Source organism: Rhamphochromis sp. 'chilingali' (assembly GCF_963969265.1).
Source record: "Rhamphochromis sp. 'chilingali' genome assembly, chromosome: 18".
NCBI lineage: Eukaryota > Metazoa > Chordata > Actinopteri > Cichliformes > Cichlidae > Rhamphochromis > Rhamphochromis sp. 'chilingali'.
This window is the reverse complement of record NC_137945.1, coordinates 2,099,787-2,126,567: the sequence shown is the minus strand read 5'-3', so window position 1 is coordinate 2,126,567 and position 26,781 is coordinate 2,099,787. Positions and strand designations below refer to the sequence as shown.

Below are 26,781 nucleotides of genomic sequence, written 5' to 3'. Positions count from 1 at the left end.
TTAAAAGTGGGAGGGCTTTTATTGTGAAGGCGGGCAGTAGTGTCTTAGTTGAACAGTGACGTTCTTCCTGTCGTGCTAAGGGTCAACTGTTCTGTGAAGCTCCTCTGTGCGGCCTCTTCTGCCTCCTTACAGCCGTTGGTTTATTAAAAAATCTTCTGTTTCCGGCTCGTAAATTATTTCTGTCGCGGTTCCGGAAGTGTCCAGCACAGTTTGGCTCAGGTGTCACAGCGCGTGGAGGTTTTTATTCACCTTACTTTCTGGAAGTTTCAAAGCTAACGTTAGCTCAGCAGCTAGCCATCATTCACCCCCCGCGGAGAGAATCGATCTATAATCATCATCATCGTCATCATCATGGATCAATCAGGAGTCACAGCGCAGACACCGAAGGTAGGTCCCTCCTCTGCCCGGCTCTCCTGCCGCGGTTATCGGTTAGACTTCGGGGAGCGGCCGCGGCTGCTGTTAGCCGCTCCCATGGCGGCTGTTTCCTTTAAAGGCTCTGGTTGCAGATAACCCGGGAGGCACCGGGTTAGCACCGAGCTGTGTGTTATTTTAGATAACAGCCTGTCAGCTGGTGGTTAAAGCAGGAGATGAGCTCACCGATGCTTCAGCTCAGACCACAGGCTGGCCGGTTTGACCCGGACTGGACCGGGCCAAGACAGCCTCTGTGATGACACACCTCTAGATTCCACCTGTTTATCCCGGAAACGTTTCGTGAGCCAAAGGTTTAGCTTCACATCGAGTCCGGGAGAGTTTCAGCTGTAACATCAGTTTTCCTTCGTCACAGAGAAATCAGCTGCCTGTGGGCTTGAACTATAACAGAAGTGACGCTACAGAGGGAGCTGCGGAGGCGCAGACTGTCCTGTAATCAGAAAACAGTGTTTGTTTTACTGTCAGTAAACAGGAAGTGTAGTTATCGGTCTATAACATAATTACTGTGCTGTAGTGGCTCGTGAGGGGGTCTGAGTCAGTGAGGAAAACGGTGAAACTTCAGGAAATCCAGTTAAAAGTCCTCCATAATTTCCAAAGTCCGGTGGACCAGAGTGGAGCCTCTGCCGGGCCATTTGTGGACTCCGGGCCTTATATTTAACACTCCTGCCCCAGACTGTAAATAATAACCAGCTGTGCTTCAGACATGTCTGAACATGTTCTTCTGTGCCTGGTGACTCAGGCCCCACCTGCAGCTCCTGACTCACCTGTTCATGCAGCACCGAGGCTCGACTGAAGGCGGACTCGAGGAAATAAGAAACATCCATCTGTGAAAAACCAACATTTAAAAAACACTAAAATCTCGACTCCGTTTCCACCAGTTTAAACTTCAGCTCATTAAGCTCTGACTGCACCAGTATTTGAATTTTATTAGCTGATAATCAAGAAAAAGTTTTTATGATGACAGATTTTTCTTATCTTCTGTTTTTCTTTCTGATAATTTGTCAGATAGTTTTTGTCATTAAGATATCCTGAGTTTGGGGGACGTCCGTAGAGTAAATCAGGACATTTTGGGGGATTTTTGGACTATTTTTTGACCAAATAATCAATAACAAAGATTCCAGAAAACAATCCAGAAACTGTTGGTATCAGGAGAGAAATGATGTCATACAGTCCCGTGTTGGACTGCACACGCTTCACAAAAAGGGAGTGTGATATAAAATAATATATGTATATGATGCAAAAGATAAAAGCTCACCATAAACACATAAAATAATAAAATGTGTAAAACAGAAGTAAAAACAATAAATATCCATTTAAATCTGTGGAACATTAAAGAATGTGTGTGAATATAAACAGTGAATTAGTATAAAACTGTTTGTTTGTTATTGTGAAGATCAAAGAAACCTGAGGTAATCGTAATGACAGTAACATGATCCAAGTACTCTGATTACTCATGTGGGGCGTTCTCTGGAGGTCCTTCAGTCATTTCATGTGTCTATTCCTTGTCACTGTCAGAGCCCGTGGGGTTCGGCGGCCCCGGCGGCTCCAGCCTGCTCTCTCGCTGAGGTGATGAGCGAACAGCTGGCGAAGCAGCTGGACGAGGAGAATGCCGTCTTCCCGGCGCTCTCTGAGTAAGAGTTCCCGTTGAAGCTTCTGAGGGTTAAAAGTTTCCGTCCTGTTAACGTCAAACGTTCCTGTCGTCAGTAAATCAAGAGCTTTAAAAGGTTCTCAGGTGGTAACGCGTCTGTCTCTCAGTCCTGCAGCCGAGCTGCTGCCCGACGAAGCCCCCGACACCACCAGCGACCTGATGCTCGCCCAGATGCTGCAGATGCAGTTCGACCGCGAGTTCGACGACCAGCTGCGGCGCGAGGAGAAGAAGTTCAACGGGGACAGCAAAGGTGATTCAGAAAGCTTCGGGTTATGTGAAGCAGTTGAAGTTCTGAAGGCGCCACGGTCGGCGTGTCTGTGAACGGCGGTTAATAAAGTTTAATTCAAAGTGTGACACGTTTCTGTTTTAGTGTCCATCTCCTTCGAGAACTACCGCATGGTTCATCCGTACGACGACAGCGACAGCTCCGGGGACGAGGTCGACTGGCAGGACACGAGACACGACCCCTACAGAGCCGGTAGGACGCCTGCAGGGGAGGACAAAATCACAGCAACACGTCAGAGCGCCAAACGGCGGCCTGACGCGTCAGTCGCTGAGCTTCTTTACACTCTGTCTCAACTTCACCATCATCCTTTTGTGTGTGTGTGTGTGTGTGTCGTCTCAGACAAACCTCAGACCACACCGAGGAAAGGCTTCACGGGGAAGGGGAAGAACATCACCACCAAACATGACGAAGTGACCTGCGGCCGCAAGAACACGGCACGCATGGACAACGTAAGATGGCCGAGCTCGCTTTGCTTAAATATCTGATTTGTAGATCGTTGTCTGAAAACAAAAAGAGTTCTCGTGTCGCTCAGATGAAGCCTGCGCGGCTTTCAAAGCTTCGTTTTGGCCTCAGCAGCACGGCAGGTTGAAGTGGGACGCTGTAGCTGCTGGGCAGCTCCGGGTGGAGCAGGTGGAGAACAGAGTGTGTGCGTCTCTAACACAGCAGGTATCAGCCGCACCGCCGTTTTCATTGCGTGCTGTTCTCCCTCGTCCAGTTTGCCCCGGAGGTCCACGTCGGTGACGGCCTGGGGATGGACCTGAAGCTGTCCAATCAGGTGTTTAACTCCCTGAAGCGGCACTGCTACAGCGAGCAGAGACGCAGCGCCAGGCTGCACGAGAAGAAGGAGCACTCCACCGCCGTACGTATGGAAACGCCCTCCGCCCGCTGCAGGATGCTGAAGCTCTCTGACTCCTCCTCCTCTCTCCTCAGGAGCAAGCCGTGGACCCTCGCACTCGCCTGCTGATGTACAAGATGGTGAACGCCGGCGTGCTGGAAAACATCAACGGCTGCATCAGCACCGGGAAGGAGTCTGTGGTGTTCCACGCCGACGGAGGGAGGTGAGCGGGAAAATCAGCCGCGAGGTTACAAATGCTTTGAGACGGGAAACGCACACCTGCCCACAGGTGGTGTTTGATTTACTGTGCGTGTGTGCGTGTGTCCGTGTGCGTGTGTCCGTGTGTGTGTGCGCGCGCGTGTGTGTCCGTGTGTGCGCGTGTGTGCGTGTGTGTCCGTGTGTGCGTGTGTGTGTCTGCGTGTGTCTGCGTGTGTGTCCGTGCGTGTGTCCGTGCGTGTGTCTGCGCGCGTGTGTGCGTCAGCCTGGAGGAGCAGCCCGTCCCAGACGAGGTGGTGCTGAAGGTGTTTAAAACGACACTGAACGAGTTCAAGAACAGAGACCGCTACATCAAAGACGACTACCGCTTCAAGGACCGCTTCAGCAAACTGAACCCACGCAAGATCATCCGTCTGTGGGCCGAGAAGGAGATGCACAACCTGGGCAGGTGAGTGGAGTCCACGGGGGGGCGGCGGGAGCCGCTCCGTGACCTAAACCCCGGCTGTGTGCTTTCAGGATGAAGAAGGCCGAGATCCCGTGCCCGGAGGTGGTCCTGCTGAAGAAACACATCCTGGTGATGTCGTTCATCGGCAAAGACCACGTCCCCGCCCCCAAACTCAAAGACGCCATGCTGAACTCAGAGGACCTGAAGAACGCCTACTACCAAGTCCTCCACGTACGTACGCCCACAGGAAGTCCGCTTCTTTGTTTTCATTCCTTTCTCCTGCAGACGTCTCTGTCAGGATTAAATTCAGTTTCATTTTGAGTCTGAGAAGAAGACGTCTGACAGCGGCTTCTCGCCGTCTTCCCGTGCAGGTGATGCAGCAGCTGTATCAGGAGTGCAACCTGGTCCACGCCGACCTCAGCGAATACAACATGCTGTGGCACGAAGGGAAGGTACAGCTGCCCTGCTTTTACCTGTCCTCCTCCCCCTCTTACCCTCTGTGATGTCATCAGTCACCCTCGCTCTCATTGCAGGTGTGGCTGATTGACGTGAGTCAGTCCGTGGAGCCCACCCACCCCCACGGTCTGGAGTTCCTCTTCAGAGACTGCAGGAATGTTTCCACGGTAAGCCCGTCTCCTCTCTGCTGGATCAGGAAATTTAAACCTGACTCACGATTTCACTCGTTTTTATTTAAATCGTTTGTCGCTCCAGTTCTTCCAGAAGAGAGGCGTGAGCGAGGCCATGAGCACCTATGACCTTTTCAACGCCGTCACCGGCCTGAACATCCCCGTGGGCGCCGAGGACGAGGCCGAGTTCATGGCAGAGGTAACGCAGATGTTGCAGGTTGATGATCCTCAGTTATCAGGGTTGTCTGATGTTTTGGTGCCGGTTAAATTCTCGTGGGGTCGTTAAATTAGAGAAAAAGTTCAACACTGTGTGGTTAAGAAGCAGCTGGAGTCACGCGGCGTCTCTCTGCTCGACAGATCGTGGCGCTGGAGAAGAGGAACGAAGACCACATCCAGAAACGAGGCAAGAAAACCTTCCCGGTGACCTCGGAGGACGGCGGCCCCCCTTTAGAGCCCGACGCCGATGACTAACGCCCGCACAGCTCGCAGATTCTTCATGATCCCGCCGTGTTTTTAGACAAATCCGAAAAAGAGATGAACGGAGGACGAGGACGACGCCTCGGCACCTCCAACCCACCACCCTACTCGCTGCTTCCTGTAAACGGGAAGAGTGAGGGGGCGGGGTTAACGTTTAACCGCATTGGACGTTAAAGTCAGAGCGTCAGACGATCAGAGGCGGTTTCCTGAGGCTCGGGTCTTCCTGCTAAGATTGTCCCACGCTGCTCGCAGTGTGTGTTTTTGTAAACGCTTCGTAGATTAAAACCCGACTTCAGGGGGAAACGAGCTGCTGCGTCACCGAGGCGCTCTTATTACCATCACGCTGCAGGAAAACAGATTTACCCTCAAAAACTTTAGAAAGAAGTAGAAATCAGCTGAAACCTCACTGTTGTAAAATCAAATGAATTTTTCTTCTAGTAAAAACATTAAAGCTCCTGTTTTCCTGTGTTCAGGAGGCATGGAGGGTTGGGTCAAAGCAGGAAGTTCAAGAGTGAGAATGAAACGTTATGAACAGGTCTGCTGATTTCAGATGTTTACAGTGGAGGAGAGCAGGTGTGCCTGCAGGAAGCCCTGCTGTCTGCTGCTAGCTTCAACAGTAATGTCGGGTTTTCAACAGGATGTTGGTCTCATGGTGCAAATTCAGAATAAAACACAAACATGGAAAATTCTTCTTGTTGGCTTTTATTTTGTAAGAACATAATCCTTATCTGTGAGAACTCAGGAGCTCCAAGGGAAGTAAACACTAACCAGCACATGATCTGTCACATGACTTTGTGTGAGGGGGACTTCCTGTGTAAACTGATGGCCTTCAGAATAAAATGTTTTTTGCCCTCCAGTTTGACCTTACTTTGGAGGGATGCTAATAAATCAAGAACATCCACGTTAAGTGTCCTAAAGCAGGACTAGTCCTGTAGTGAACATTAAAAGTGTGACGAAACATAAACGGGCTGTGAAGCTGATCACATCTCTCGTAAACAGGTGTTCAACGGGTGCTTTCCTTTTTTATCTGATTATTATGATTCCTGCTCCAAACACGGGATCTTGTTTGGGAGATGGTCAAATATTCCTGCTGGTGTTCCATGTCAGCTGCATCCATCTTCAGGCACCCATCCACATCCAGGAGGAGGCGTCCTGGTCACATGCTGAACCACCTTGGTTTGCACCTTGTAATGTGGAGTACCGTTTCCTGTCTCTCAGGCGGAGTCCACGCACTCTTTGGAAGAAGATTGCTTCTGCTGGTGCCCACAGCTGTTGGTAAGAGATGAGGTCAGGTTGGTAAATCTGCTTCACAGATGCTGCTCCGCTCTCCCCTCACTCGTGCAGAAGACACTGAACAACTTTAACTTTGTGAAAAACGGCCTCAGACATTTCTGATCTTGTCTCTCGCACCCGATTGCTGAGCACCCCTGTGCGAGCTGGGGGAAAGTAATTTCCTTCTTTATGATCCGCTTGTTTGATTTGCCCAAAACTTGGACATCGGATGATGAAGATGAAGCTGTCAGGCAGGAGGAAAACAGGAAGAGGTTCACTGATGTAGAGAAAGAGGACGCACAGAGGGTTGATTCTAGGGAAAGAGTGACACGGAGGCTGATGATCTGCTGTGGTCACTCTTACAGGGAGCAACTGAAAAAAGATGAAGGAGAATAAAAATATCTCCTAACATATAAAGTGATACACTAAAAATAATAAGCACCAGTATTGTTGACTGTGCAGTGACCTGCAAGAGGCAGTAGCTCAACTCCCACAACAACGCCACTGCTGGAAGCCACCTCCGTTTTATACAGAGCCTCAGAGGATATGAACATCTAACAATAAAACTCCTGCTTTTATTGTGAAGGCTGCAGTGGAAGTCGTGTCTCTGGCCGGTTGCTTCGCTCTTCTTCCGCGATCAGAGGCCGGAGTCTGGAGGCAGAACCGAGCGGAAACCTGCGAAATAAAGCGGCGGCCAGGTGCGAAGGATGGCCGAGGAGCATTACCTGGAGCTGAGCGAGAACCCCGTGCAGTTCGAACATGCCTCGAGCGTCAACAACGTCTTCTTCGACGAGGCCAACAAGCAGGTGAGCTAACGGCTAACAGCTAACAGCTAGCAAAACTTCTGCCGGCGGATTTAAATGAATAAGTTCAAAAACTGGAACATTTCCGGTAAAATGTGACAGTGGAGTTTATTTAAAACATATTTAATAATTGATTATTTTATTTAGGATGTTAACTGGCTTAAATTAAGCTCTGACTATGAAAAATAAGAAGTAACCCGGAGGACTTCACTCACTGTCAGCTGCTATTAAACTGCGATTAATCTGAACCACGATCAGCTGACGTGAAATTCTCCCAAACATGCTTCATTTTGTTTGGTTCGTTTTTACAGGTGTGGCCTCTTCTTCGCCATATTTGAGTGATAGAGGACATTTTCATCTCTTGTGTCAGTAAAAGTTGCTCAGACTTACACCGCTCTGGTGTTTGCGTGTTATATTAAACACACCTGTGTGCAGCTGTCCGACATCTGTTTTCTTTCTCCAGGTGTTCGCAGTGCGTTCAGGTGGAGCCACCGGGGTGGTGGTTAAAGGTCCTGATGACAAGAGCAGCGTCGCCTTCAGGTTCGTGGATTTAAAGATAAAGCACGTCCGTGTTTTTAATCTTTATTTGTACCTGTCGCCACATGAGGGTAAACCTTCACAGCTCTGGGTTATTCTTGGTGGTTGAAGCCGGGCCTGGAGATGCTAATGAAGGCGTTGCACACAGCTGGGTATGCTTTGGAAGGTGTTCTTCAACTCAAACCCACGCTTCCCTGTGACCCCCCCCCCCCCTCCTTTATGTGTGCAAGTTCCATCTAAAGTGGGTTTAGGTTATCTCCCCAATGCCTGACGACGCTCTGAAAGTTGAATAACTTGTCCCAGATACTGAAACTCTCGGCTTCATGCTGCTGCTGGGTCTTTAAAGCCTTCAGGTCAGAGGTCAGAGTGACTGGAGAGGCCGAAACTGGAGCGATGCGTTCACTGGCAGTGTTTAGATCAGTAAAACGGGAATGCTTATGTAAACTGTGTGTTTGACTCGTCAGGATGGACGATAAAGGAGAAGTAAAATGCATCAAGTTTTCCATCGGTAACAAGATCCTGGCTGTGCAGAGAACCTCCAAGTCTGTGGTGAGTTCAGGGACACTCAGACATGGTCTTAATAGGCGCAGAGGAGCGGCGGGGCTCCTGCCTTATTTCGCCTCATTGTGGTCTCGTTTCTAAAATCCTGCACACTTATTTGATAAAACTGTGCCTCTAGTGGAGAATTTATGATACAAACCTTTTTATTTGTAAATGTTGAATTTTTTGTTGGAAGTTCAGTTTTTATTGTAAATGTTTGTTATTTTTTTCCTTCTGGTCATGCAGGTCACGCATGCTTGGTTAGCGATGGTTTCAAATGTGACGTTTCTGTTTTGAATGTTTCTGATCCGGGCGAACGCTGTTTTTGTGTTGGCAGGATTTCATCAACTTCATCCCCGACTACCCGCACACAGAGTTCAGTCAGGAGTGTAAGGTACGCTGCAGTTCCTGCTGTTTGCAGGCCGTCTGCTGACGGACGAACTGGGCTCATGATGTTTGTGTCGCTCCGCAGACGAAGAACGCCAGCATTTTAGGTTTCTGTTGGACCAACTGGAACGAGGTCGTCTTCATAACCGACCAGGGAATCGAGTTTTACCAGGTAACCCGAACAGCTCGCCCACAGAGAGCTGTGCTGAGTGTTCGGCTCTGCGTGGTCATGTGACTCAAATCTTCATACAATGTCCTCTGATTGGAGAGTTCAAAGGAACAATTCAGTGTTTGACCTGTTGAAACGTCTCATCTCCATGTGTGCGTTCTACAAGGACAAACAGGAAGTGACATCAGTTTGATGCCTGGCACTTTGGTTCTCGTCATTTAAGACGATAAACGTGAAAAGTGTCTGTGTGTGCGCCTCAGGCTCACCTGAGCTTTACCTGTTCAGCTGTGATGTCATGACCTCCTGTGTGCTCAGGTGTTTCCAGACAAGCGCAGCCTGAAGCTGCTGAAGAGTCAGAGCATCAACGTGAACTGGTACCAGTACTGCCCCGAGACCGCCGTCATCCTGCTGTCCACCACCGTGCAGGGGAACATCCTGCAGCCCTTCGCCTTCAGGGTGAGGCGGATACTCACGTCGCTATAGCAACACAAAGCTCGTCATTTTGATTTCAGTGTGCGTGCGTTCATTGGTCGGTTTAGAGGCCGTTTCTGTGCAGCAGCACATCCACATCGCTTCATTGTGCATCCTGAATGGATCATTTCTAGAGTGGGCGTGGCTTCACCTGCAGTCGAGGTCAGCTGATGTGAGGAAACTTTGTTTTGCTGTTCCAGAACGGGACCATGTCCAAGATGTCCAAGTTTGAGATCGAGCTGCCGGTTGTCCCCAAACCTGCCAAACTCAGCCTGTCGGAGAGAGACATCGCCATGGCAACCATGTAATTCACAGGCTGGGTTATTTTCTTTTGTTTGTGCTGCACTTAAAAAAACAACAACAATGACTTAACTATGTGTTTGCAGCTATGGTCAGCTGTACGTGATGTACCTGAAGCATCACTCGAGGACGGCCAACAGTCCCAGTGCAGAGGTGGTGCTGTACCACCTGTCCAGGTAAACGCTCCGCAGCGTCTGCTGATTGCTGGACTGGAGCTTTAAAACGCGTTGACGCTTTAAATCCAGGCTCTCGTGTTCCCTCTGTGTGGCTCAGGGAAGGTTCCTGTAAGAAGAGTCACGTGCTGAAGCTGAACACGACGGGCAAGTTCGCTCTGAACATCGTCGACAACCTGGTGGTGGTTCATCACCAGAGCTCGCAGGTTAGAGCCCCGTCCTTCCTCTGAGGCGCCGGGCACGGTGGAGCTGATGATCTCAGGTGTTTTTGTTAAACCGGCTTCATGCTCTGTCATTCAGACCTCGCTGATCTTCGACATCAAGCTGAAGGAGCCCGACTGTGCCCTGAACATCCACCAGCCCGTCCTGCCCGCCAGGTCCATCCACCCCTACAGGATCCCGCTGTCAGGTACGCACGAAAGCTACCAATGAATCAAGATGTGATCGAACTGCAAACGTTCAGCTTTGAATAGATGAAATGAGTTAGTTGAACAGGAAATATGTGATTAACAGCAGAGGAGTTACAGGCACCCGTGAGAAGAGCACAGAATCGAACCTGCGCCTTTAAGTAGCTGTGAAACAGAAGTGAAGCTGAGAGGAGCAAAGCATCGAAAGCTGGGATTAGAATCCGAAGCGTGAGGTTGGCACCGACTGCAGACCTCTGCTGTTTATCGACGATGCTGCTTAGTTAGTCGTGAAGGTGACGCTCTGCTGTGAAGCTGTGCTTCTTCTTCACCGTCCTCTCGTCTTCCCCGCAGGGCCGGCGGCCGTTCCTTCGCAGCCTCCGGTGCCGTGTCAGCTCTGTATCCTTTCCTCACAGTAAATGTTTGATTCGCTGCCAGTCTCAGGCGTTTCTTTTCCTCAGCGTCACTCCAGACTCCTCCTCCTGGAGCGTCTTCCAGCCAGACATCATCATCAGCGCCAGCGAAGGTGAGCAAACGCAAACGCACAATGGAGAAAATACACTTAATGCTACGTTCAGGGTGAATCCATGGTGGGGTTGAAGTTCAGTCCAGGTGTCTCCTGCAGTAGAGCAGCCCTGATGGAAATCCTGTTTTATCTGAGCCCGACGTCAGAGACGTTTCATTTTCTCGCACACAAGTCAAACAACAATTCTGTGAACGGACTAAAAATGATTGTTCCACCATCCACAGCATCATTTCTGCTGTTTCAGGTTACCTGTGGTACCTGCAGGTGAAGCTGCCGCCCACAGTCAACCTGCTGCAGGACAAAGGCAAACTGATGGATTTCCTGTTACGGCGCAGAGAGTGCAAGATGGTCATCCTGTCGGTCTGCTCGCAGAGTGCGTATCTAACCGCCGCTCGTCTTTACTCTGATCAGAAATCGAAGCTGATGATGAGACGGCGCTCTGGTTATGAAGAAAACCAGAGCGACTCACCTGAGGATCCAGCTGCTCCTCTGGGTCGACGTTTCTGCTTCGATGCTCCGTAAAACATAAAATAAGCTGTGAGCCAGGACTGAGGGGATGTAGAAACCAGTGAAACCAGTAACACCAGGCACAATCTGAGGCAGCAGCTGGACCTGTAGTTCGCACATTCATGCTGTTATTTCCTCTGAACGGCGAGCTGTGCCACGAGCCAAAGTCCCACTCTTCTGTCTGTGTTGCAGTTCTGGAGGTCGGCGAGAAGGGAAGTCTTCCTGTTGTGGCGACCGTGTTTGACAAACTCAACCAGGTGTACAAAGATTACCTGGAGGCGGAGCAGAGCTACACTCAGGTGAGGCACCCACGGAGCTTCCTGCTCCCTAAAGTCACCTGATCTGATTTCTAACAGGGTTTTTTTTTTTTTTTTTCCCCGTTTGCAGGCGATGGAGTCCGGACCGAGCCGAGGAAGCGCCGCCCAGAAGCGTCCGGTCAGAACTCAGGCCGTCATCGACCAGTCGGACATGTACACGCACGTCCTGTCCTCGTTCACGGAGAGGAAGGTACGCCGCACGGGCTCCTGTGAGTTTCCACCCAAACGTTTTCAAGCCAGGTGATGTGATGAACTTCCTGCTCTGTGCCCGCAGGGCGTCTCCCACAAGTTCATCATCGCCGTGCTGATGGAGTACATCCGCTCTCTGAACCAGTTCCAGATCACCGTCCAGGTAACTCAGCAGAGCCACGCGAGCAGGCTGGGATTGTTACTGGTCCTGGTAACACCTGTAATGGTTTTTTCCAGCATTACCTGTACGAGCTGGTGATCAAGACGCTGGTGCAACACAACCTGTTCTACATGCTGCACCAGTTCCTGCAGTACCACGTCCTCAGCGACTCCAAACCTCTGGTGAGTTCAAACCAGGAGCTCATCCTGAGACGCCGAGTCTGCGGGTCTGTCGACGCCCCTCATCTCCCGTTGAGCCCGAGCAGAGCTCGTCTTCCTCGACGTGCTGGTTACGTCCATCGTTTCAGTGTCTCATTGTTGAATTGTGTCCTCTCAGGCGTGTTTGCTGCTGTCTCTGGAGAGCACGTACCCACCCGCACACCAGCTGTCCCTGGACATGCTGAAGGTACCAAACAAGCTTAAAAACCTTCACGTGGTCATTTCATTGGTTCATCGCTGTAAACTTCCTGTTTGCGTTCACAGCGTCTGTCCACGGCCAACGACGAGATCATCGAGGTTCTGCTGTCGAAGCAGCAGGTTCTGGGCGCGCTCAGATTCATCCGCAGCGTCGGTGCGTTGATCCTGAGGCGTTTCCTCCCTCACACACACGAATGTGTTTAACGCAAACTCGCCCTGACGTGTTTCTCCCGGCGCAGGTGGCCACGACAACGCGTCTGCGCGGAAGTTCCTGGACGCGGCGCAGCAGACCGGAGACCAGATGCTGTTCTACACGGTGTTTAGGTCATTCCAGCAGAGAAACCAGCGACTCAGGGGAAGCCCCGCCTTCAACCCAGGTGAGCACTGCGAGGAGCACGTGGCTCACTTCAAGCAGCTGTTTGGGGAGCAGGCGTTGATGAAGCCCTCCACCGTGTGAGCCCGGTCTCCGTGGCGAGGAGACGACTCGACGGGACGCAAATCATCGCGTACGTTCACGTGCACACGAGTGTCCTGCTGCAGGAAACCGTGAGAGTGTGACGCCACAGAGCATCCTAGCATGCCGCCCCCAGGGTTAAGAAAAGGTGGTGTTACTGTGGCCCGATCCCTGCTGCTCCACCTTAAATGTTAACAGGATGTGTTAATTTATGATGATTGCTTTTGCTAAAATCTTCCTCCTCTGCGGCTCTAACACCTTCATGCGGTCGGGTTTACCTGCACAGGTGATCCTGATATCGCTCTGATATCAGCTGTTGTGGGAGGGGCCAGAGCCTGCACCGCTGTGTGTTTGTGGGGTGAATGTGAGGTGTATATTCTGTAAGATAAAGATGAATTATTGTGCATGAACAGGTTTTAATGTCATGAAATCCAACATGTCTGTGTGCAGCTAATAAAGGTTTAACTGAAAATCCGTTGTCAGTTCCATCCATGTCCTCACACACACCTCAGCCACTGAAGGACTTTTATCTAACGTTCAGCAGCTTTGGGTTCATGACTGCAGCCTGGAGTCGAACCTCCAACCAGCAGAGCTGCTCTGAGCTACACCTGTCAGCACGAGGATCACACAGCGTCCCGGTTTCCATTTTCAGTTCTTGTACCAGAACATTTTTAACTGATAGGCGAAAATTTCAAATGTTTGGCTCCAACCATCGACGTGTATGAAGGAGAGTTTGGGTTTAGTCTGGACATCTCGTTAAAATCTGATGGCATTATGAACAAAGCACCATCAGACTGTCGCGTGCAGTAACATCTGGAAAGAGTCTGATCGTCAGTTTAGTTTTTTTCTTTTGCACTGCAGTCCATCATCAGCCCCCCAGAGCCCAAACCTCAGCGTGACTGAAGCAGTGTGGCGCCATCGACAGACGGCTGAAAGCTAAAGAAAAGCTTTGAATGTCCTTTAAGGCTGGAGAGCTGCTCCTGAAAGAAAGCTGCCTCAGAGTTCAGGCTGCGGACTTCTTGAGAAGTCTCTCTACTCAGTTTTTGTCTCATATGCTGTGGCTTCACGTATGTTTGCAGATGCTTCAGTAAACGGCTCCTTCCATTTCCCAGGCAAAGAAATGTGGCGTGGGCCGAGACCTTCGCCTAAGGTGTGGCTGCATGTGCAAGGAAACTTTAAAAGTTTGTTTCGTCAGATTTGGTCGATGATTCTGTACATGCCAGATTCAGATGTTAAAGTTATTGATCTCTAATCATTCAGATTGACACTTCAGTGTCATCACCCAGATATATCCATAGATTCATGGCAAAACGTGCTTCTACAGGGACTCTGGTCCTTCAAGATGCAGAAAAGAGTACCAACTCTACGTCCTCTGCTGTACTTTTACTCAACACTGAAGTATGTCTATCAGACGACAAATAAAACTTTAGGAATCTGATAGAAACCCTCCTATCCCACAAAAATACTACACTACAGCGTTAAAGAACACAATGCAATGTAGTGTAAATATGAACTGAATAAGATCAGATGTTTTCTACAATAACTAGACTGGAATTTGTTTTTTTTACATAACATTTACCTCCTAAAACTGTCATTTAAACACTTGTGACAAAAAAGCCGTGGACGGTCTTTGATTCACACACCTTTCCTTGATATATTCTTTATTGCTTTCTCTTATTGGGTTGAATACAGAACAGGTTTACATCTCTTGACTTTGTGAAACACTGTCATGTTTGAGAGGACAGACGAGGGAAACCACCACAGAGGAAAAGAAATCAACGTTTTTCAGACGATTGTGTCTTAATGCTTTCTGATTGAGGTCCAGCATTTGTGCGAGTGTGTTTAGAAATCTCCTCTCTGACGTTCCCTTTGACCTCTGACCGGGACGCAACATTACACAGGAGGGCGAAACCGAACCAGAGGAGGACTTCAACCAAATATCTGTGTGTGGAAGGAGGGGGGGGGTCTGTCTTTTAATCCAACCACACATTTGTTTTTGACGAGTTCACAGTCAAGTGCTAAATGTAGTGATTGACAGTTCTGACTCATTAAAAAGAAAAAAGAGAGACAACGTAATCAGGACAAGTTGCAACTCAGGAAATAAGAACATGAAGCATTTTGAATATGGATTCGTGAAAGACCCTGAGAGCGAGGTTATATATAATTTCATATATATGTGTGTGTGTGTGTGTGTGTGTGTGTGTGTGTGTGTGTGTGTGTGTGTAGCACAAGAAGTGATGAGAAAAGAGAAATCATCCATAATTGAACAAATTAGATTAACATGCAAAAAAACAAAAACCTAACCTAAAAGTCACCCTTTAACTGAACACAATGGATTTTCACAGTTTTATACGCATTTATATATCATAGAGAAAAAAATAAGAAACAAAAACTAACAACACAATAAAACCAATAGACCCAAACAATCTGTTCTCAACTCATATACAGGAGATCTACATAAAGCTTTTTGGATTCAGAGGGATTCTTATTGCTAGTCCGATTCGCACCCCGGCCCGCTGCACCTATGGTGAGCCGGTTAGTCCACGACACAAACCATCAGTTTCTCAAAACAGTTCTGCAGCATAAATGTGATACTCTTAATACATGGCTTCTTCTCAAGTCATTGTAGAAACTAAACACACACACACACACACACACAGACACACTCGCCTGGGCTCCAAATAAATACATTTAAAAACAGTCCACGTGCATTCGAATGGAAGTCCAGTATTCATATGGCCGTGCGCACACACACACACACACACGTAATCCAGAGGGAGCACAGAGGGAGCTAACAAAACAGGAAACAGTTCAGAGAGAAAGGGAGGATTTCCTCCCGGCCACGAAACTTATTAACTCAACTGTGATTAGCATCATGGTTAACTTTACTCGCTTTGACTAGAGTGGCAAAGTTGCAAAAAAAAAAAAAAAAAAAAAAATCACCAATCTATCTTAGGAACAAATTCATTTAAAAAACATTACTGAAGTAAATCTATGGAAATGCTGATACATTCGATTAAACTCTGAGGAAATGCTTCAATTATGGAAAATTTTAAGCCGCTGACAAACTATTTAGACGACGCTATCTTTATTTAAAAAAAAAAAAAAAAAAGACCGGGTGTTAGCATTTTAGCTAACTTTTAGCTAGTTTCTTCCATAATCTGCTCCATAGTTTGTTTGTTTTTTAAATTTATTAAACATGATTCAAATGCGTTAATCAATCGATGCTGACTAAGCTAAAAATAAACAAGCTAGTAAGCTAGCTAGCATGATGGATTATTGTTAGCCACTAGCCTACAAGCTTTAATAATTTTTTTCAATTTTGAGCAACAACATAACTGCTAAGGCACTAAAACAGGAGGAAAAGCCAAACAAACGCTTTTGATCATCTTCGTATTTTCCAAATCAAAATGATCTAAATGCAAATGTATAAATTTTAGTTGTAGTTTTCACAGCTTTAGATGAGATGTTAGCTGCTAAAAATAACGGAGGAATGAATGCTGTATTGGGACTCGCTCTGCTTTGAAAGAAACTAATATTTAATTTTTATTCATTAACAGCTCAAAAAGGGAAATTCTACATTTTTATCGTACTTTAGCTTTCTAAATTTCATTAAACGTTTGTGAGGCCCAAATGATTTGATGTATTGACAAAAATATAAACATTACAGAATGGAGGAAACTGACTCCCTTTCTCTCTTGATTGTGTTACGACAGTCCATGCTAATATTACTAATAGTATTAATAGTAGTAGTAGTTTTGGAAGTTGTTAGTGCCACTTAACGGCAGCTACAAGTCAGCTCAGTTGTGGTTGTTCAATATATCTCGAGTAAATGGCTGACTGCTGCTGGCCTACAGTTCCGTTATGAGCCGCTGAGGTTTGATTTGCTTATGAGGTTGCTTGATATTTAAAAAAAAAGAAAAAAGAAAAAAGAATCTGTACAAGATTATTAAGTATTATCAATCTTTACATGAAAAAGAAAACATATACATGCTATCAGGATCAATAGCCCTGATGTTATGGGTTCGTTTGGATAGGCTGGTCCAGGGGTGACGTTAGCCCTTTTATTTGTGTGTGTTTGTGCAGCGGGTAATACAGTTCGGGAACACAAAATAGTGTCGTGATTTCACCCCCACTCCAACCGACCCATCCGCCCATCCCTCTCACCCCTTCATTTAGCTCCTCTTTCAACGTACAGCTAAAGGGATCATTTTGAAAATGAACTGATTGTCTATAATGCCAAATTCTTAACCACAAATCCACCTTAGGGCTGGGCGATAAAACAGCAACAGAGGTTATCACAGTATGAACTCAATAAAAATTTAACAAAAGCTCAATAATGGTTTTGCGAATGCTGGAAGGGCAAAGATATCCTCAGAAAGGTAACTCTGCTTCAGTAGTTTGGAAATTACATTTGGCAATTTATAATCTGGAGAATGAACAGATCAGCTAACATCAGGCATTATTTTTTCTTCAAATAGCAGAAAGTAATTACAGTCCCAAACTAGTGTTGTTAGTAGACGCAGACCCTCAATTCCATACGACTTATCCAGCAGCAAACGTCAACATTTTCAAGCACCGGGCCTTTAAACTTCAAATAAATAATGCACTGATTTATATTAAAGTAACTATGTATGGAAGCTTGTTTCCTTCAGGAAAAAATAATAATAATAAAATAATAAAACAAAAGTAATCGCCAGGTAAAAGGTGTGTCAAAATTTTAACAGTTCAGTTTAGATATTTCAAAAATTGAATAGTACTATTGAGTATCTTGATTTTTAAGGTTACTGCTCAGTAAAAGCAGAGATATCAAGACATGAAATTTTGAGTTGGTAAGTTTAACTTTCAAGTTACTTTTCAGGATCTTGAAATTTCAAGATACATAACTTGAAACGTCGACCTATGGAAAACAAATACATTTCCCCCCGAATTGCAGGAACAAGCTTTCACAATAACAACTATCAACTGATATTTATTTATTTGTTTTTTAAATTGTGCTCAGATTCTTAGCCTCATCGCCCAGCCCTAACCAACTCTCACTACATAGTTTCCAAAACACAAGCAAAGTACATGTCAAATAGAAACTGAACGTTTTCAGTTGTTCTCTTTGTATCAGCACAGATGAACACAAAAGAGGTACAAGTCCTCATGTACTTTCAGAAGAAAAGGTGGGGGTAAAATGGGACAAGCCGTGCTAAACAAGTCCAGGGCCAACTCAAGAAACACGGATAATACTGTAAGAGGACTAGCTAGGCTGACACTTAGCTAGAAATCCTGCTAACTAGCTTAGTCATGTTTGGTCTTATCTAATCCGGTCAGTTAATATTAGTTAAGATATGTTTTTACCCAGTAGGTAGGTGATGTCCCAGGATCCAATTAGCAAAACCCAACCTTGTAATCAGAGCTAGCTAGAGCTAACTAACCAAACCAAAACATTAACAGAGTAAACACAAGTCTGGGCAGGCTGGTTAATTCTAGCTAGCCTGTAGCATTTTTAGCCTGTGGGCGATATGTTGGAACCCAATAAGAAAACCTAAGCTTATATTAGAGATAAGAAGGGCCAACTAACCATACCAAGTTATTTAACCAAGTTAATCCGTTGCTAGCTTTGTTATAGTCAGTTATTGCCATCTAATACTACCTTTTTACTATTTTGATATCTTAGGGTTTTTATCATCTTGCCTGCTCTGGTCAGTTTTTCCAAACTAACTCTAACATTTTCTAATGTCTAATTGCTCCCGAAGAAAAGCTGATGCCAATGTAGGTAAAATACCGCTAGCTAGCATCATACCGGTTTTTAACCGTGGTATTAACAAATTCCTTGCCATTTCTATGTTCTACTAAATTAGCTTCTATTTGGGTTAGTGTGCATGCCGTGTTTGAAGCTACACTAATGAGTTAGCCCTGGCTTGCTTTGATTTGGCCCACAGTAGAAACCTGGCCTGCAGAGCATTAGCCCAGCTTAGGAAGACATAGGATTTAAAGGGTTGCCTACAGAGCTGCTCGTCGGTTGCTTTAATGGTTGCAGTTAAAAAGCAGAAGTTGAGGTAAACTGAACCTAAGTCAGGTATTAGCGGCGTTACACATTAGCACGCTGGAGGCCCTGTAATAAACCCTATAAGAATACTAGGGGGTGACGATGAGAGACAGGTGGGAGTCGCGCACACTCACACTCACACCCATACACAAACACAAAACCTTTTGATTTGTTCAGTTACATATATATAAAAAAAATCCACGAAAATGAATTCCCATCCCTACACCTAAATGTCACTGGTAATCGCACACATGCAGAAAAACAGAAAATACTCGAGCATCACGTGCCTCATGTTTAACTCTCTGTACACACATGGAATCAACTGAGAATGATTATGAGTGAGAAATTATGAGCACACACACAGGCCGACTCACAGGGTGGCTTCAGGGATCAATAGTGTGATGGGTTTAAAAAAAAAAAAAAACAGGAAGAAGAAACACGGAGAACACAAACACTATTTTCTGCCCTTTCAAGAGTTCCTCTTCACACAGAAATGCGACTTTGAGAAGTTCGTGAATGTTTTCTTGTGTTTTGCCGAGCCGGCCAAGAGTCGGAACAACGGCGAGGCGTTTTCCAGTTACAAAAACAAAACAGAAAAAAAGCTACCTCGGTCACACGGTGGCAGGCGGCCGCCAGTTGACGGTGGTGGTCTTTGTGGTGAATCTGGGCCGCTTCGGCAGCCGTGCAGCTGTCGCCTCGCTCTTCAGTTTTATCCAAAACATATCAAAAATATCGACTGGTCAAACCGGACAAGCGGTTGGTGAATTTCTAATTTAGGAAATCCGAAACGTTGTGAAAGCATATTGTTCAGACACGTGTGTCGCGACGTCCAGCTCTTAATTTAAATACCGAAGAAGAATGGCAGATGCCATGTCTCAGTCTCTGTCTGTCTCTTGGCGTCTCCAAAGTTGATCATTTCTCTAAGAAAAATCTAGAACAATAATAAATCGTAACTTTATTCTTTTTATTGCTGAAATATAGATTCCCCCGCACAAAAAAATCTTATGTAAATCATTGTCATCATAAAAAGCTATAAAAATTAGATCCATTCTCCGTAATAATGCAGATAAAGATATAGCAAAAACATCTTTTAGGACTAGTAGTAAGGCACTTCAAGAAAACGAGGATTTCGTCTCTCTATCAAAAAGGGTTTCAGGGCTGGTTTTTGCATCGTCATCAAAGGTGTAGCGTCTCTCCGACCGTATGGCACTGCGGTGTTGTGGTTAGGGGTTCGCCCTCACTCCACGCCCACCAGAGGAGGCTCTCCGTTGGGCAGGATGTGTTCCAGAGGGGGCTTGGCGTGGATCTCCAGCAGCCCCTGGATAAAGCCCTGGGTGGGGGTGGCTGCTGCCGCTTCCCCTGGCGGGCAGTTGGTGGAGGAGTGAGAGGGGTCTTTGGAGGCGTTTGGGTCAGATGTCAATTCGGCGCTAGTAGTTGTCTTTGTGTCAGTAGCTTGGCGGCTGGGAGTCGAGTCGACGGCGGTCGCAGGATCCGAGTCCCCACCGGACTCTGTTGGTTTCGAAGGGCTCTGTTCCTCCCCCTCGTCTATCACGTCCTCCTCCTCCAGCTCCTTCATCCCGGCTGCGGCGCTCCCGCACTCACTCTCGTTCTCTGAGGGCGGGCAGGTGGAGGTCGGGGTCGGGGTGCAGGAGTCACCGTCCTCGCTGCCGGCGTCGTCGTTGGCGCCAGAGGAGCCGTCAGCACCGCGGGGTTTCAGGTGGATCCTTTGGTGCCGGACCAGGCTGTGCTTCAGGGTGAAGGTCCTCTCACAGGTCTGACACTGATAAGGACGCTCACCTGGAGGCAGGACGAGCGAGGAGTCAGAGCGAGGAAGACAGTACAGGTAACAACAACAAAGACAGTCATAAATGTATAACCACAAAAAGACCACAACATTCACAGCCACAGGTGACCTGTGTGACCTCAGGTGTGTCGTACCTGTGTGTGACCTCAGGTGTGTGACCTCAGGCGTGTCGTACCTGTGTGTGACCTCAGGTGTGTGACCTCAGGTGTGTCGTACCTGCGTGTGACCTCAGGTGTGTCGTACCTGTGTGTGACCTCAGGTGTGTGACCTCAGGTGTGTCGTACCTGTGTGTGACCTCAGGTGTGTGACCTCAGGTGTGTCGTACCTGTGTGTGACCTCAGGTGTGTGACCTCAGGTGTGTCGTACCTGTGTGTGACCTCAGGTGTGTTGTACCTGTGTGTGACCTCAGGTGTGTCGTACCTGCGTGTGACCTCAGGTGTGTGACCTCAGGTGTGTGACCTCAGGTGTGTGACCTCAGGTGTGTCGTACCTGTGTGTGACCTCAGGTGTGTGACCTCAGGTGTGTCGTACCTGCGTGTGACCTCAGGTGTGTCGTACCTGCGTGTGACCTCAGGTGTGTGACCTCAGGTGTGTGACCTCAGGTGTGTGACCTCAGGTGTGTCGTACCTGTGTGTGACCTCAGGTGTGTTGTACCTGTGTGTGACCTCAGGTGTGTTGTACCTGTGTGTGACCTCAGGTGTGTCGTACCTGTGTGTGACCTCAGGTGTGTTGTACCTGTGTGTGACCTCAGGTGTGTCGTACCTGCGTGTGACCTCAGGTGTGTTGTACCTGTGTGTGACCTCAGGTGTGTGACCTCAGGTGTGTCGTACCTGTGTGTGACCTCATGTGCCGGGTCAGGTCCTGCAGAGACCAGAACCTCTTGGAGCACACGTTGCAGATCTTCTTCCTCTTGTCCACGCGTCCTCCGGATGACTCGCCGCCCTCCAGGCTCTTTGGTTCTGATGCCTCTTCGTCGCTCCTCTCCTCCTTCTCCTTCTCCTCTTCCTCTGACTCGCCACTGTCGCCTCCTTCACTGTCGCCTCCCTTTGCTCCTTCCTCTGTCTCCATCTCTGTCTCCTTCTCCTCATCGCCGGGTTTGCTCTCCGGCGCCGCCTCTTCCTCCTCCTCCTTTGCCGGAGTGGCTTCCTCCGCTGTTGGTAGAGGTGGAGTCGGCGTATCCTCTGAGAGGTGTGCCCTCTCGTGGCGAGCGAGCGTGGTGGCGTAGCGGAAACTCTTCTTGCACACTCGGCAGACATGTTTGTAGTCCGGCTGCTGTTTTGCAGCGAGGCTGTAGGACGAGGAAGACGAGGAGGACGCGGGCGTGTCCTTCTCCTCTTCTGGGCTCTCGGGCGCTACTTGGGGAGTGGAGGTAGCGGGTCCACATGAAGATGAAGATGAAGATGAAGAGGAGGAGGAGCAGGAGGGCTGAGAGGACTGCTCCTCCTGGGCGGAGCCTGAAGATGACGTGTTGAGTTTGAAGTCGATGAGCTTCTTGCCAAAGTTCAGGTCCAGACTCTTGTTGCTGTGGCAGTCGTCATCGTCGGTGCTCTCCACCTGGAGGAGGGTTTTAACATTTATGACATCATCACATGACATGTGAGGCGTCTTTTTTTTTTTTATTGACCTTTTTTGAAAAGAACAGGCTGCTGAAGGTGCTGCAGCACCCTCTGGTGGACGGTTGAAGGTTTGAATGACCACAAAAACAAAATTAAATATAGCGTCGATCTTACATCCTGTGAGCCGAATGTGTGTGTAATCTGCAGTTTACGTATATTTTACTCCATAATTTTGCTTTACAGAGAAATACTGTTTGTATCTCAGTGCTGGGCTTTTTAAAGACCTGTTCCCACAGCTATGTTACCTTGCTGCTGTTTGGAGGCTGTTTGCCCTGTGCTGCTCGGGTCTCCTGCGCCCCCTGCTGGTCCGGCTGCTGTGTGGTTTCCGTCTCCTGCTGCTCGGCAGGTCCGGGAGTCGGGCTGAAACCTGCAGCACAAAAACAGCTTCAGGCGATGATTTAAAGGGTGCCTAACATCTTCAGATATCAGCAGACTCCAGGAACAGGGCAGTTCTGCAGTTTGACTCTGGCACTAAGGTGAAGCCCTGGATTACTTCAGCTCCACTTCCTGCCACATGACACCAAATCTTTCCTTCACGACTCGTTATTAAAATGTTACCTTGGCTTGGTTTGTGGGTGGGGCTTTCATGGTTGCCTTCACAGTGGGTGGTGCTATCAGCGGTGGGGGCGGGGCCTGAGTCTGTAGATGAAGCGGTATTGCTGAGGTTTTGTGCTTCTGGTGCCATCTGCTCCGTCTCTGATTGGCTCTCTGTGGGAGACAGTCAACAATCAGTGCTCTGAGCTCATCTTGTGTTGGTTGCCGCGGGAGACGCGTCTGTGGATGTAACGGTGATAAAAACTGGTTGTTCTCTGACCGGCGCTCTCATGCGAGCCTTCGTCGCCGCCTTTCTTCACGAGGGCGCCGTTGCGTCGCAGCGTCCTGTGGGTCACGCCGTGCTTCCTCAGCAGGTGGCGCTCACAGTTGGATTTGGTGGAGAAGAAGGCGTCGCAGCGCGGACACGGGAATGGCTTCTGACCTGGGTGAAGACCAAACGAGAACCAGGTTTCCATGGAGTCAGGCACTGGGGCGGTGCTCAACACCAGTTTCGTGTGTGTGTGTCGTGGTCATTACCAGTGTGTGTCAGCATGTGTCTCTGCAGCGAGCTCGCCCACGGGAACACTCGGGGGCAGAAGGGGCAGGTCAGCTTCTGGACAGAGTTGGAGTAAGCGTTCTTCTTTCCTTTGGGCTGATTCACTGCCGCCGGCTTCGCCTCCTCCTTAGCTCCGCCCTCCTTCTCCTCCCCTCCTGTTGCTTTGTCACCATCTGCTCACAGAAAGAGTTTGAATTAAATCAAGGGAAAAATTCAACCTGCTAACAGATACGTTTATTATCGATGACTAAAACAAATGAACATTTAAATATTTTTATTTGGGTTCATTTGTAGTTTTTATTTTTTTGACTGTAAGTTTTGGTTGCAGGAGTTTCCTGGACACAGTTTCCTGCCCCCACCTCTCTTTCCTGCCAGGTCAGCAGCGCCTGTCTGCAGGTAGTTGCTGAACTTGTTGGCGTCTGTGTTGGCGAGCATCTTTTCCACGCTGGCAAACTCGCCGCTCGACTCCAGGTCGATGCCGCCGACGGCCTTCTCCTTCAGGCCGAGGCCGGCTGCCTTCTTCCTGGGCCTCCTCCTGTTGGAGAGAAGGTGGAGTCAGCGGGAGCGCTGAACATAGCAGCAATGTGAATAAAGTTATTTGAAATGGCGCCCACAAACCTGGAGGGTCCGTCGGAGGCGTCGTCGCTCTGTCCCTCCAGGCCGGCCGAGGCTGCGGGGGCGTCTGTGGCGGAATCGGCCTGAGAGGAAGCGACGCCGGCAGCGTCGCGCTTCAGCAGGTCTGGGGCGGCGGACACAGAGCTGATGATCTGAGCGATGGAGGCCAGCGGCGGCAGCTCTTTGAGGGTGCCGGAGGGTGAAGAGGTGGCGGGTTTGGGGAGCAGTGGTTTGAGGCGCTGGGCTCGCGCCGCGTTGGGGAGAGAGGTGGGGGAGGAAGTGGAGCCCGGGGGCAGCTGGTAGCAGCCGAGCTGGGGGTGGGGGTGAAGCGGGGAGGGGCCGCTCGCCATCTTCTCGTCCTTGGACAAAGCCTGCTGCTGCTGCTGCTGCTCGACGATGCTGCTGCCGCTCTGCTCCGTCTTTATCTCCCTCAGCTCGCCGCCGCTCGCCGCCTCCCTTCGCTGTCTCTTGCTGGGGATGGACAGGTCGATAGGCTGGTCCAGGTCGGCGCAGTCGAAGGGGGGGGCGACGCTCTCCAGTTTGACCCCAGGTGACCCCGTCTGGCTGCCAGCGCCAGCGCCGCGGCCCTTGGCGGAGAAGTCGAGCGGCTGGTCCAGTTCTGCAGGATACGTGACGTTCGCCAGTTCCTCCACCTTCACGACCGGGATCGGAGGCTGGCTGATGCCGTTCAGCGCCAACGGTGTGGTGCGGGCAGTGGCGAGGGCGGTGGCGGGCAGCAGGGTGGCGATGTGCTCCTCGATCTCGCGCTCTTGCACCTCAGGGTGCTGCTTCAGCAGGTGGTGGATGCAGTTGCGTTTGGCTAGGAAGGCAGCGCCGCAACGTCGGCACTCGAACGGTTTCCTCTGGCAGCCGTTGTGCGTGCGCAGGTGGATCTGCAGCGCCCGGTACGTTTTCAGGTCCTCGCCGCAGAACCGGCACAAGGTCTCGGCTCCGGTGCAGCCCGTCTCTGCGTCCTGGGTGGAGGTGGTGCCTGTAGTGGTGATGGCGGCTGCGATGTTCGCCGTGGTTGTCGAGGTGACGTACTTGATGTTTTTCTCGATGTCCTTCCTCGAGGTCTTGGCGTGCTTCTTCCTGAGGTGGCGCTCGCAGTTGGCCTTGACAGTGAACGGATAATGGCAGACGCGGCAGACGTAGGGGCGCTCTCCGCTGTGCGTGCGCAGGTGACGGATGAGCGTGGCTTTATCAGGAGCTACATAGTCGCAGATGTTGCACTGGTGGGGCAGGATGCCGAGGTGGAAGCGCATGTGTGCCTGCAGCACGCCGGAGAAAGCGAACACCTGGTCGCAGAAACGGCACGGGAACGAGCCCGAGTTGTTGCCGCCTTTGGTTCCTGGCTTTCTTCCGCTAAGTCCCACCTCCTCGTGTACAGCTGTAGTAGCAGCAGGCGGCGAGTCAGACAGGGGGGTGTGGGCCTCATTCATGCACTCCGCGTCCATCTGCCCGCCGTTCCCGGCTGAGGACGAGGAGGGCGTTTTGAAGAGCGAAGGCGTGGGAGGTGGCAGGCTGGGGCTGATGCAGCCCAGTGAGGCCTGCTGGGAGCTCTGCAGCGGCGGAGGAGTCGTCGTTGTGAGGCTGGAGCGAGGGCTGATGGGAGGTTTGGGTTTCAGTGGCGGCATCGCCTTCTGACCCTGAACTTGACCTGCAGGAGGAGAAACAGTCGGTGAGCGTCGGGATAAATCTACTTTCAGAGGCTTGAGTAATAAACCGGCTCCAGCCAGCACCCACCGTTAGCACCGCTGAATCCTGGAGCTTTGGCCAGAGGTGGGAGTCCTATCTGATTTGGTGTGGTAGTCGCCACTTTCAGGATCTGCTGGATATCTGCCAGCTCCATAATCCCAGTACCGCCTGCCTCTCCGGGCTTGACGCCTGACGAAGCGGCGCTGGCTGCGGTTGCGGTCCCGTCAGGTTGCAGGAGGAAGCCGGTGGGGAAGGGCTGCAGGGACAGCAGGCTGAAGGCGTCTCTCTGGGAGAGGCCCTGCAAGGCCGAGCCCGGGGCCTCCAGCAGGGGGATGCTGAGGGCCGTCAGACCGCTCACGCTGAGCCCCAGAGTCAATCCCAGACCTCCAGACAGGTAGCCTGAAGCCGGCTCCTGGGGGAGGCTGGAGGACGGAGGCTCCACGTGTATCACCTTGATGCTGTCCAGGTGGGCCTGATGGATCTCGTCATCCGTGGGACCAGCGTTCACCTGAGGGACACAGAGAGGAAACATGTGCTGGGTTAAAAGATCACACGCACACTTTTTTAAAAATCAGTCTTTTAAAGACCGCAGAACAAAAAAACAAAAACTTCTTTGTAAAAACATTTGTACTAGTTGGGTTAACATTCGTAAAGTTGACGCACAAGTTCAGCCAGGAAGTCATGGCCCTGCTTTCCCACGCTATTAATCTCAACGCTGACATCATCACTCTCGTCCAATCCTCTTCTCCCATCAGCCTCTGCTTGGCGTGGTTCTGCTCTCTGTTTTTCTCCCTTTAAGACTCTTTTGTGAGACCCACCTCATCCAGAGCTCTATTCAAGCCACCGCCAGCATTTGGACTCCTGTTCTAAATCCCATCACATCCTGTCACCAATCCTGATCTGTCTGCATTTTGTTCTTTGGCACTGAAGTATGCTTATTTCAGTTTGTGCTTTTAATTTGAAAGGTCCACGTGTGTGCCATGTTTTTACTTCCAAACATACCTTAGAAACGTGCTGAAGACCCAGCCCTTCCAGGAAGTTGGACTGCTCTGCAGGCAGGGCTTCTTGGTCTGCGTCCTGCTGGTCGTTCTCAACCTCGTTCTCTGCAGAACCTTCTCCTTCCTCCTTCGCCTTCTCTGCGGTATCCTCCGCGCTGGTGGTGGCGCGTTTGTCGGGGTGAGAGTTGGTTTTATGGAGGTCCAGGGCTGAGCGAAGGGGGAACGCCTTGTCGCAGGACTCACAGACGAACCGGTGGAACTTACTGATGCATCGTCTGAGATTCGTCTCACACCAGACCTGGACGGGAAGAAAAACGGCGTTAAAACTCTGAATCCC

At 49.5% G+C, this 26,781-nt stretch overlaps 3 protein-coding genes across 5 annotated transcripts in view; 2 read left to right on the top strand and 1 right to left on the bottom strand.

Annotated features, from left to right (window-relative positions):
• The first annotated feature begins 53 nt into the window (after positions 1–53).
• On the top strand, positions 54–5,651 carry riok3 (RIO kinase 3 (yeast)). Its single transcript, XM_080865773.1, has 13 exons — positions 54–387; positions 1,945–2,060; positions 2,185–2,327; positions 2,448–2,555; positions 2,703–2,812; positions 3,079–3,222; positions 3,294–3,421; positions 3,680–3,862; positions 3,931–4,090; positions 4,231–4,311; positions 4,393–4,482; positions 4,571–4,684; positions 4,843–5,651. Exons 1-13 carry the CDS (start codon positions 352–354, stop codon positions 4,954–4,956), a joined length of 1,527 nt encoding a protein of 508 aa, XP_080721899.1. The 5' UTR covers positions 54–351; the 3' UTR covers positions 4,957–5,651.
• A 1,164-nt stretch (positions 5,652–6,815) lies between these two features.
• On the top strand, positions 6,816–13,066 carry rmc1 (regulator of MON1-CCZ1). The gene is made up of 20 exons (XM_080865772.1): positions 6,816–7,040; positions 7,501–7,577; positions 8,039–8,123; positions 8,452–8,508; positions 8,587–8,673; positions 8,986–9,126; positions 9,342–9,445; positions 9,528–9,617; positions 9,715–9,820; positions 9,915–10,023; positions 10,373–10,417; positions 10,491–10,544; positions 10,789–10,917; positions 11,244–11,350; positions 11,439–11,558; positions 11,643–11,720; positions 11,795–11,899; positions 12,054–12,122; positions 12,200–12,287; positions 12,373–13,066. The coding sequence occupies exons 1-20, from the start codon at positions 6,942–6,944 to the stop codon at positions 12,588–12,590; spliced, it is 1,968 nt and encodes a 655-aa protein (XP_080721898.1). The 5' UTR covers positions 6,816–6,941; the 3' UTR covers positions 12,591–13,066.
• A 1,150-nt stretch (positions 13,067–14,216) lies between these two features.
• rreb1a (ras responsive element binding protein 1a) overlaps positions 14,217–26,781 on the bottom strand; it is a 54,645-nt gene continuing 42,080 nt past the window's right edge. For all 3 annotated transcript variants that reach the window (XM_080865682.1, XM_080865681.1, XM_080865683.1), the window contains 10 exons: positions 26,449–26,742; positions 25,495–25,954; positions 23,752–25,408; positions 23,493–23,668; positions 23,115–23,306; positions 22,858–23,019; positions 22,602–22,751; positions 22,289–22,410; positions 21,258–21,981; positions 14,217–20,421 (listed from right to left, as the gene is read on the bottom strand). In XM_080865682.1, coding sequence (XP_080721808.1) covers positions 19,862–20,421; positions 21,258–21,981; positions 22,289–22,410; positions 22,602–22,751; positions 22,858–23,019; positions 23,115–23,306; positions 23,493–23,668; positions 23,752–25,408; positions 25,495–25,954; positions 26,449–26,742 — 4,497 coding nt within the window. In that variant the 3' untranslated portion in view covers positions 14,217–19,861. The remainder of the gene's footprint in view (positions 20,422–21,257; positions 21,982–22,288; positions 22,411–22,601; positions 22,752–22,857; positions 23,020–23,114; positions 23,307–23,492; positions 23,669–23,751; positions 25,409–25,494; positions 25,955–26,448; positions 26,743–26,781) is intronic.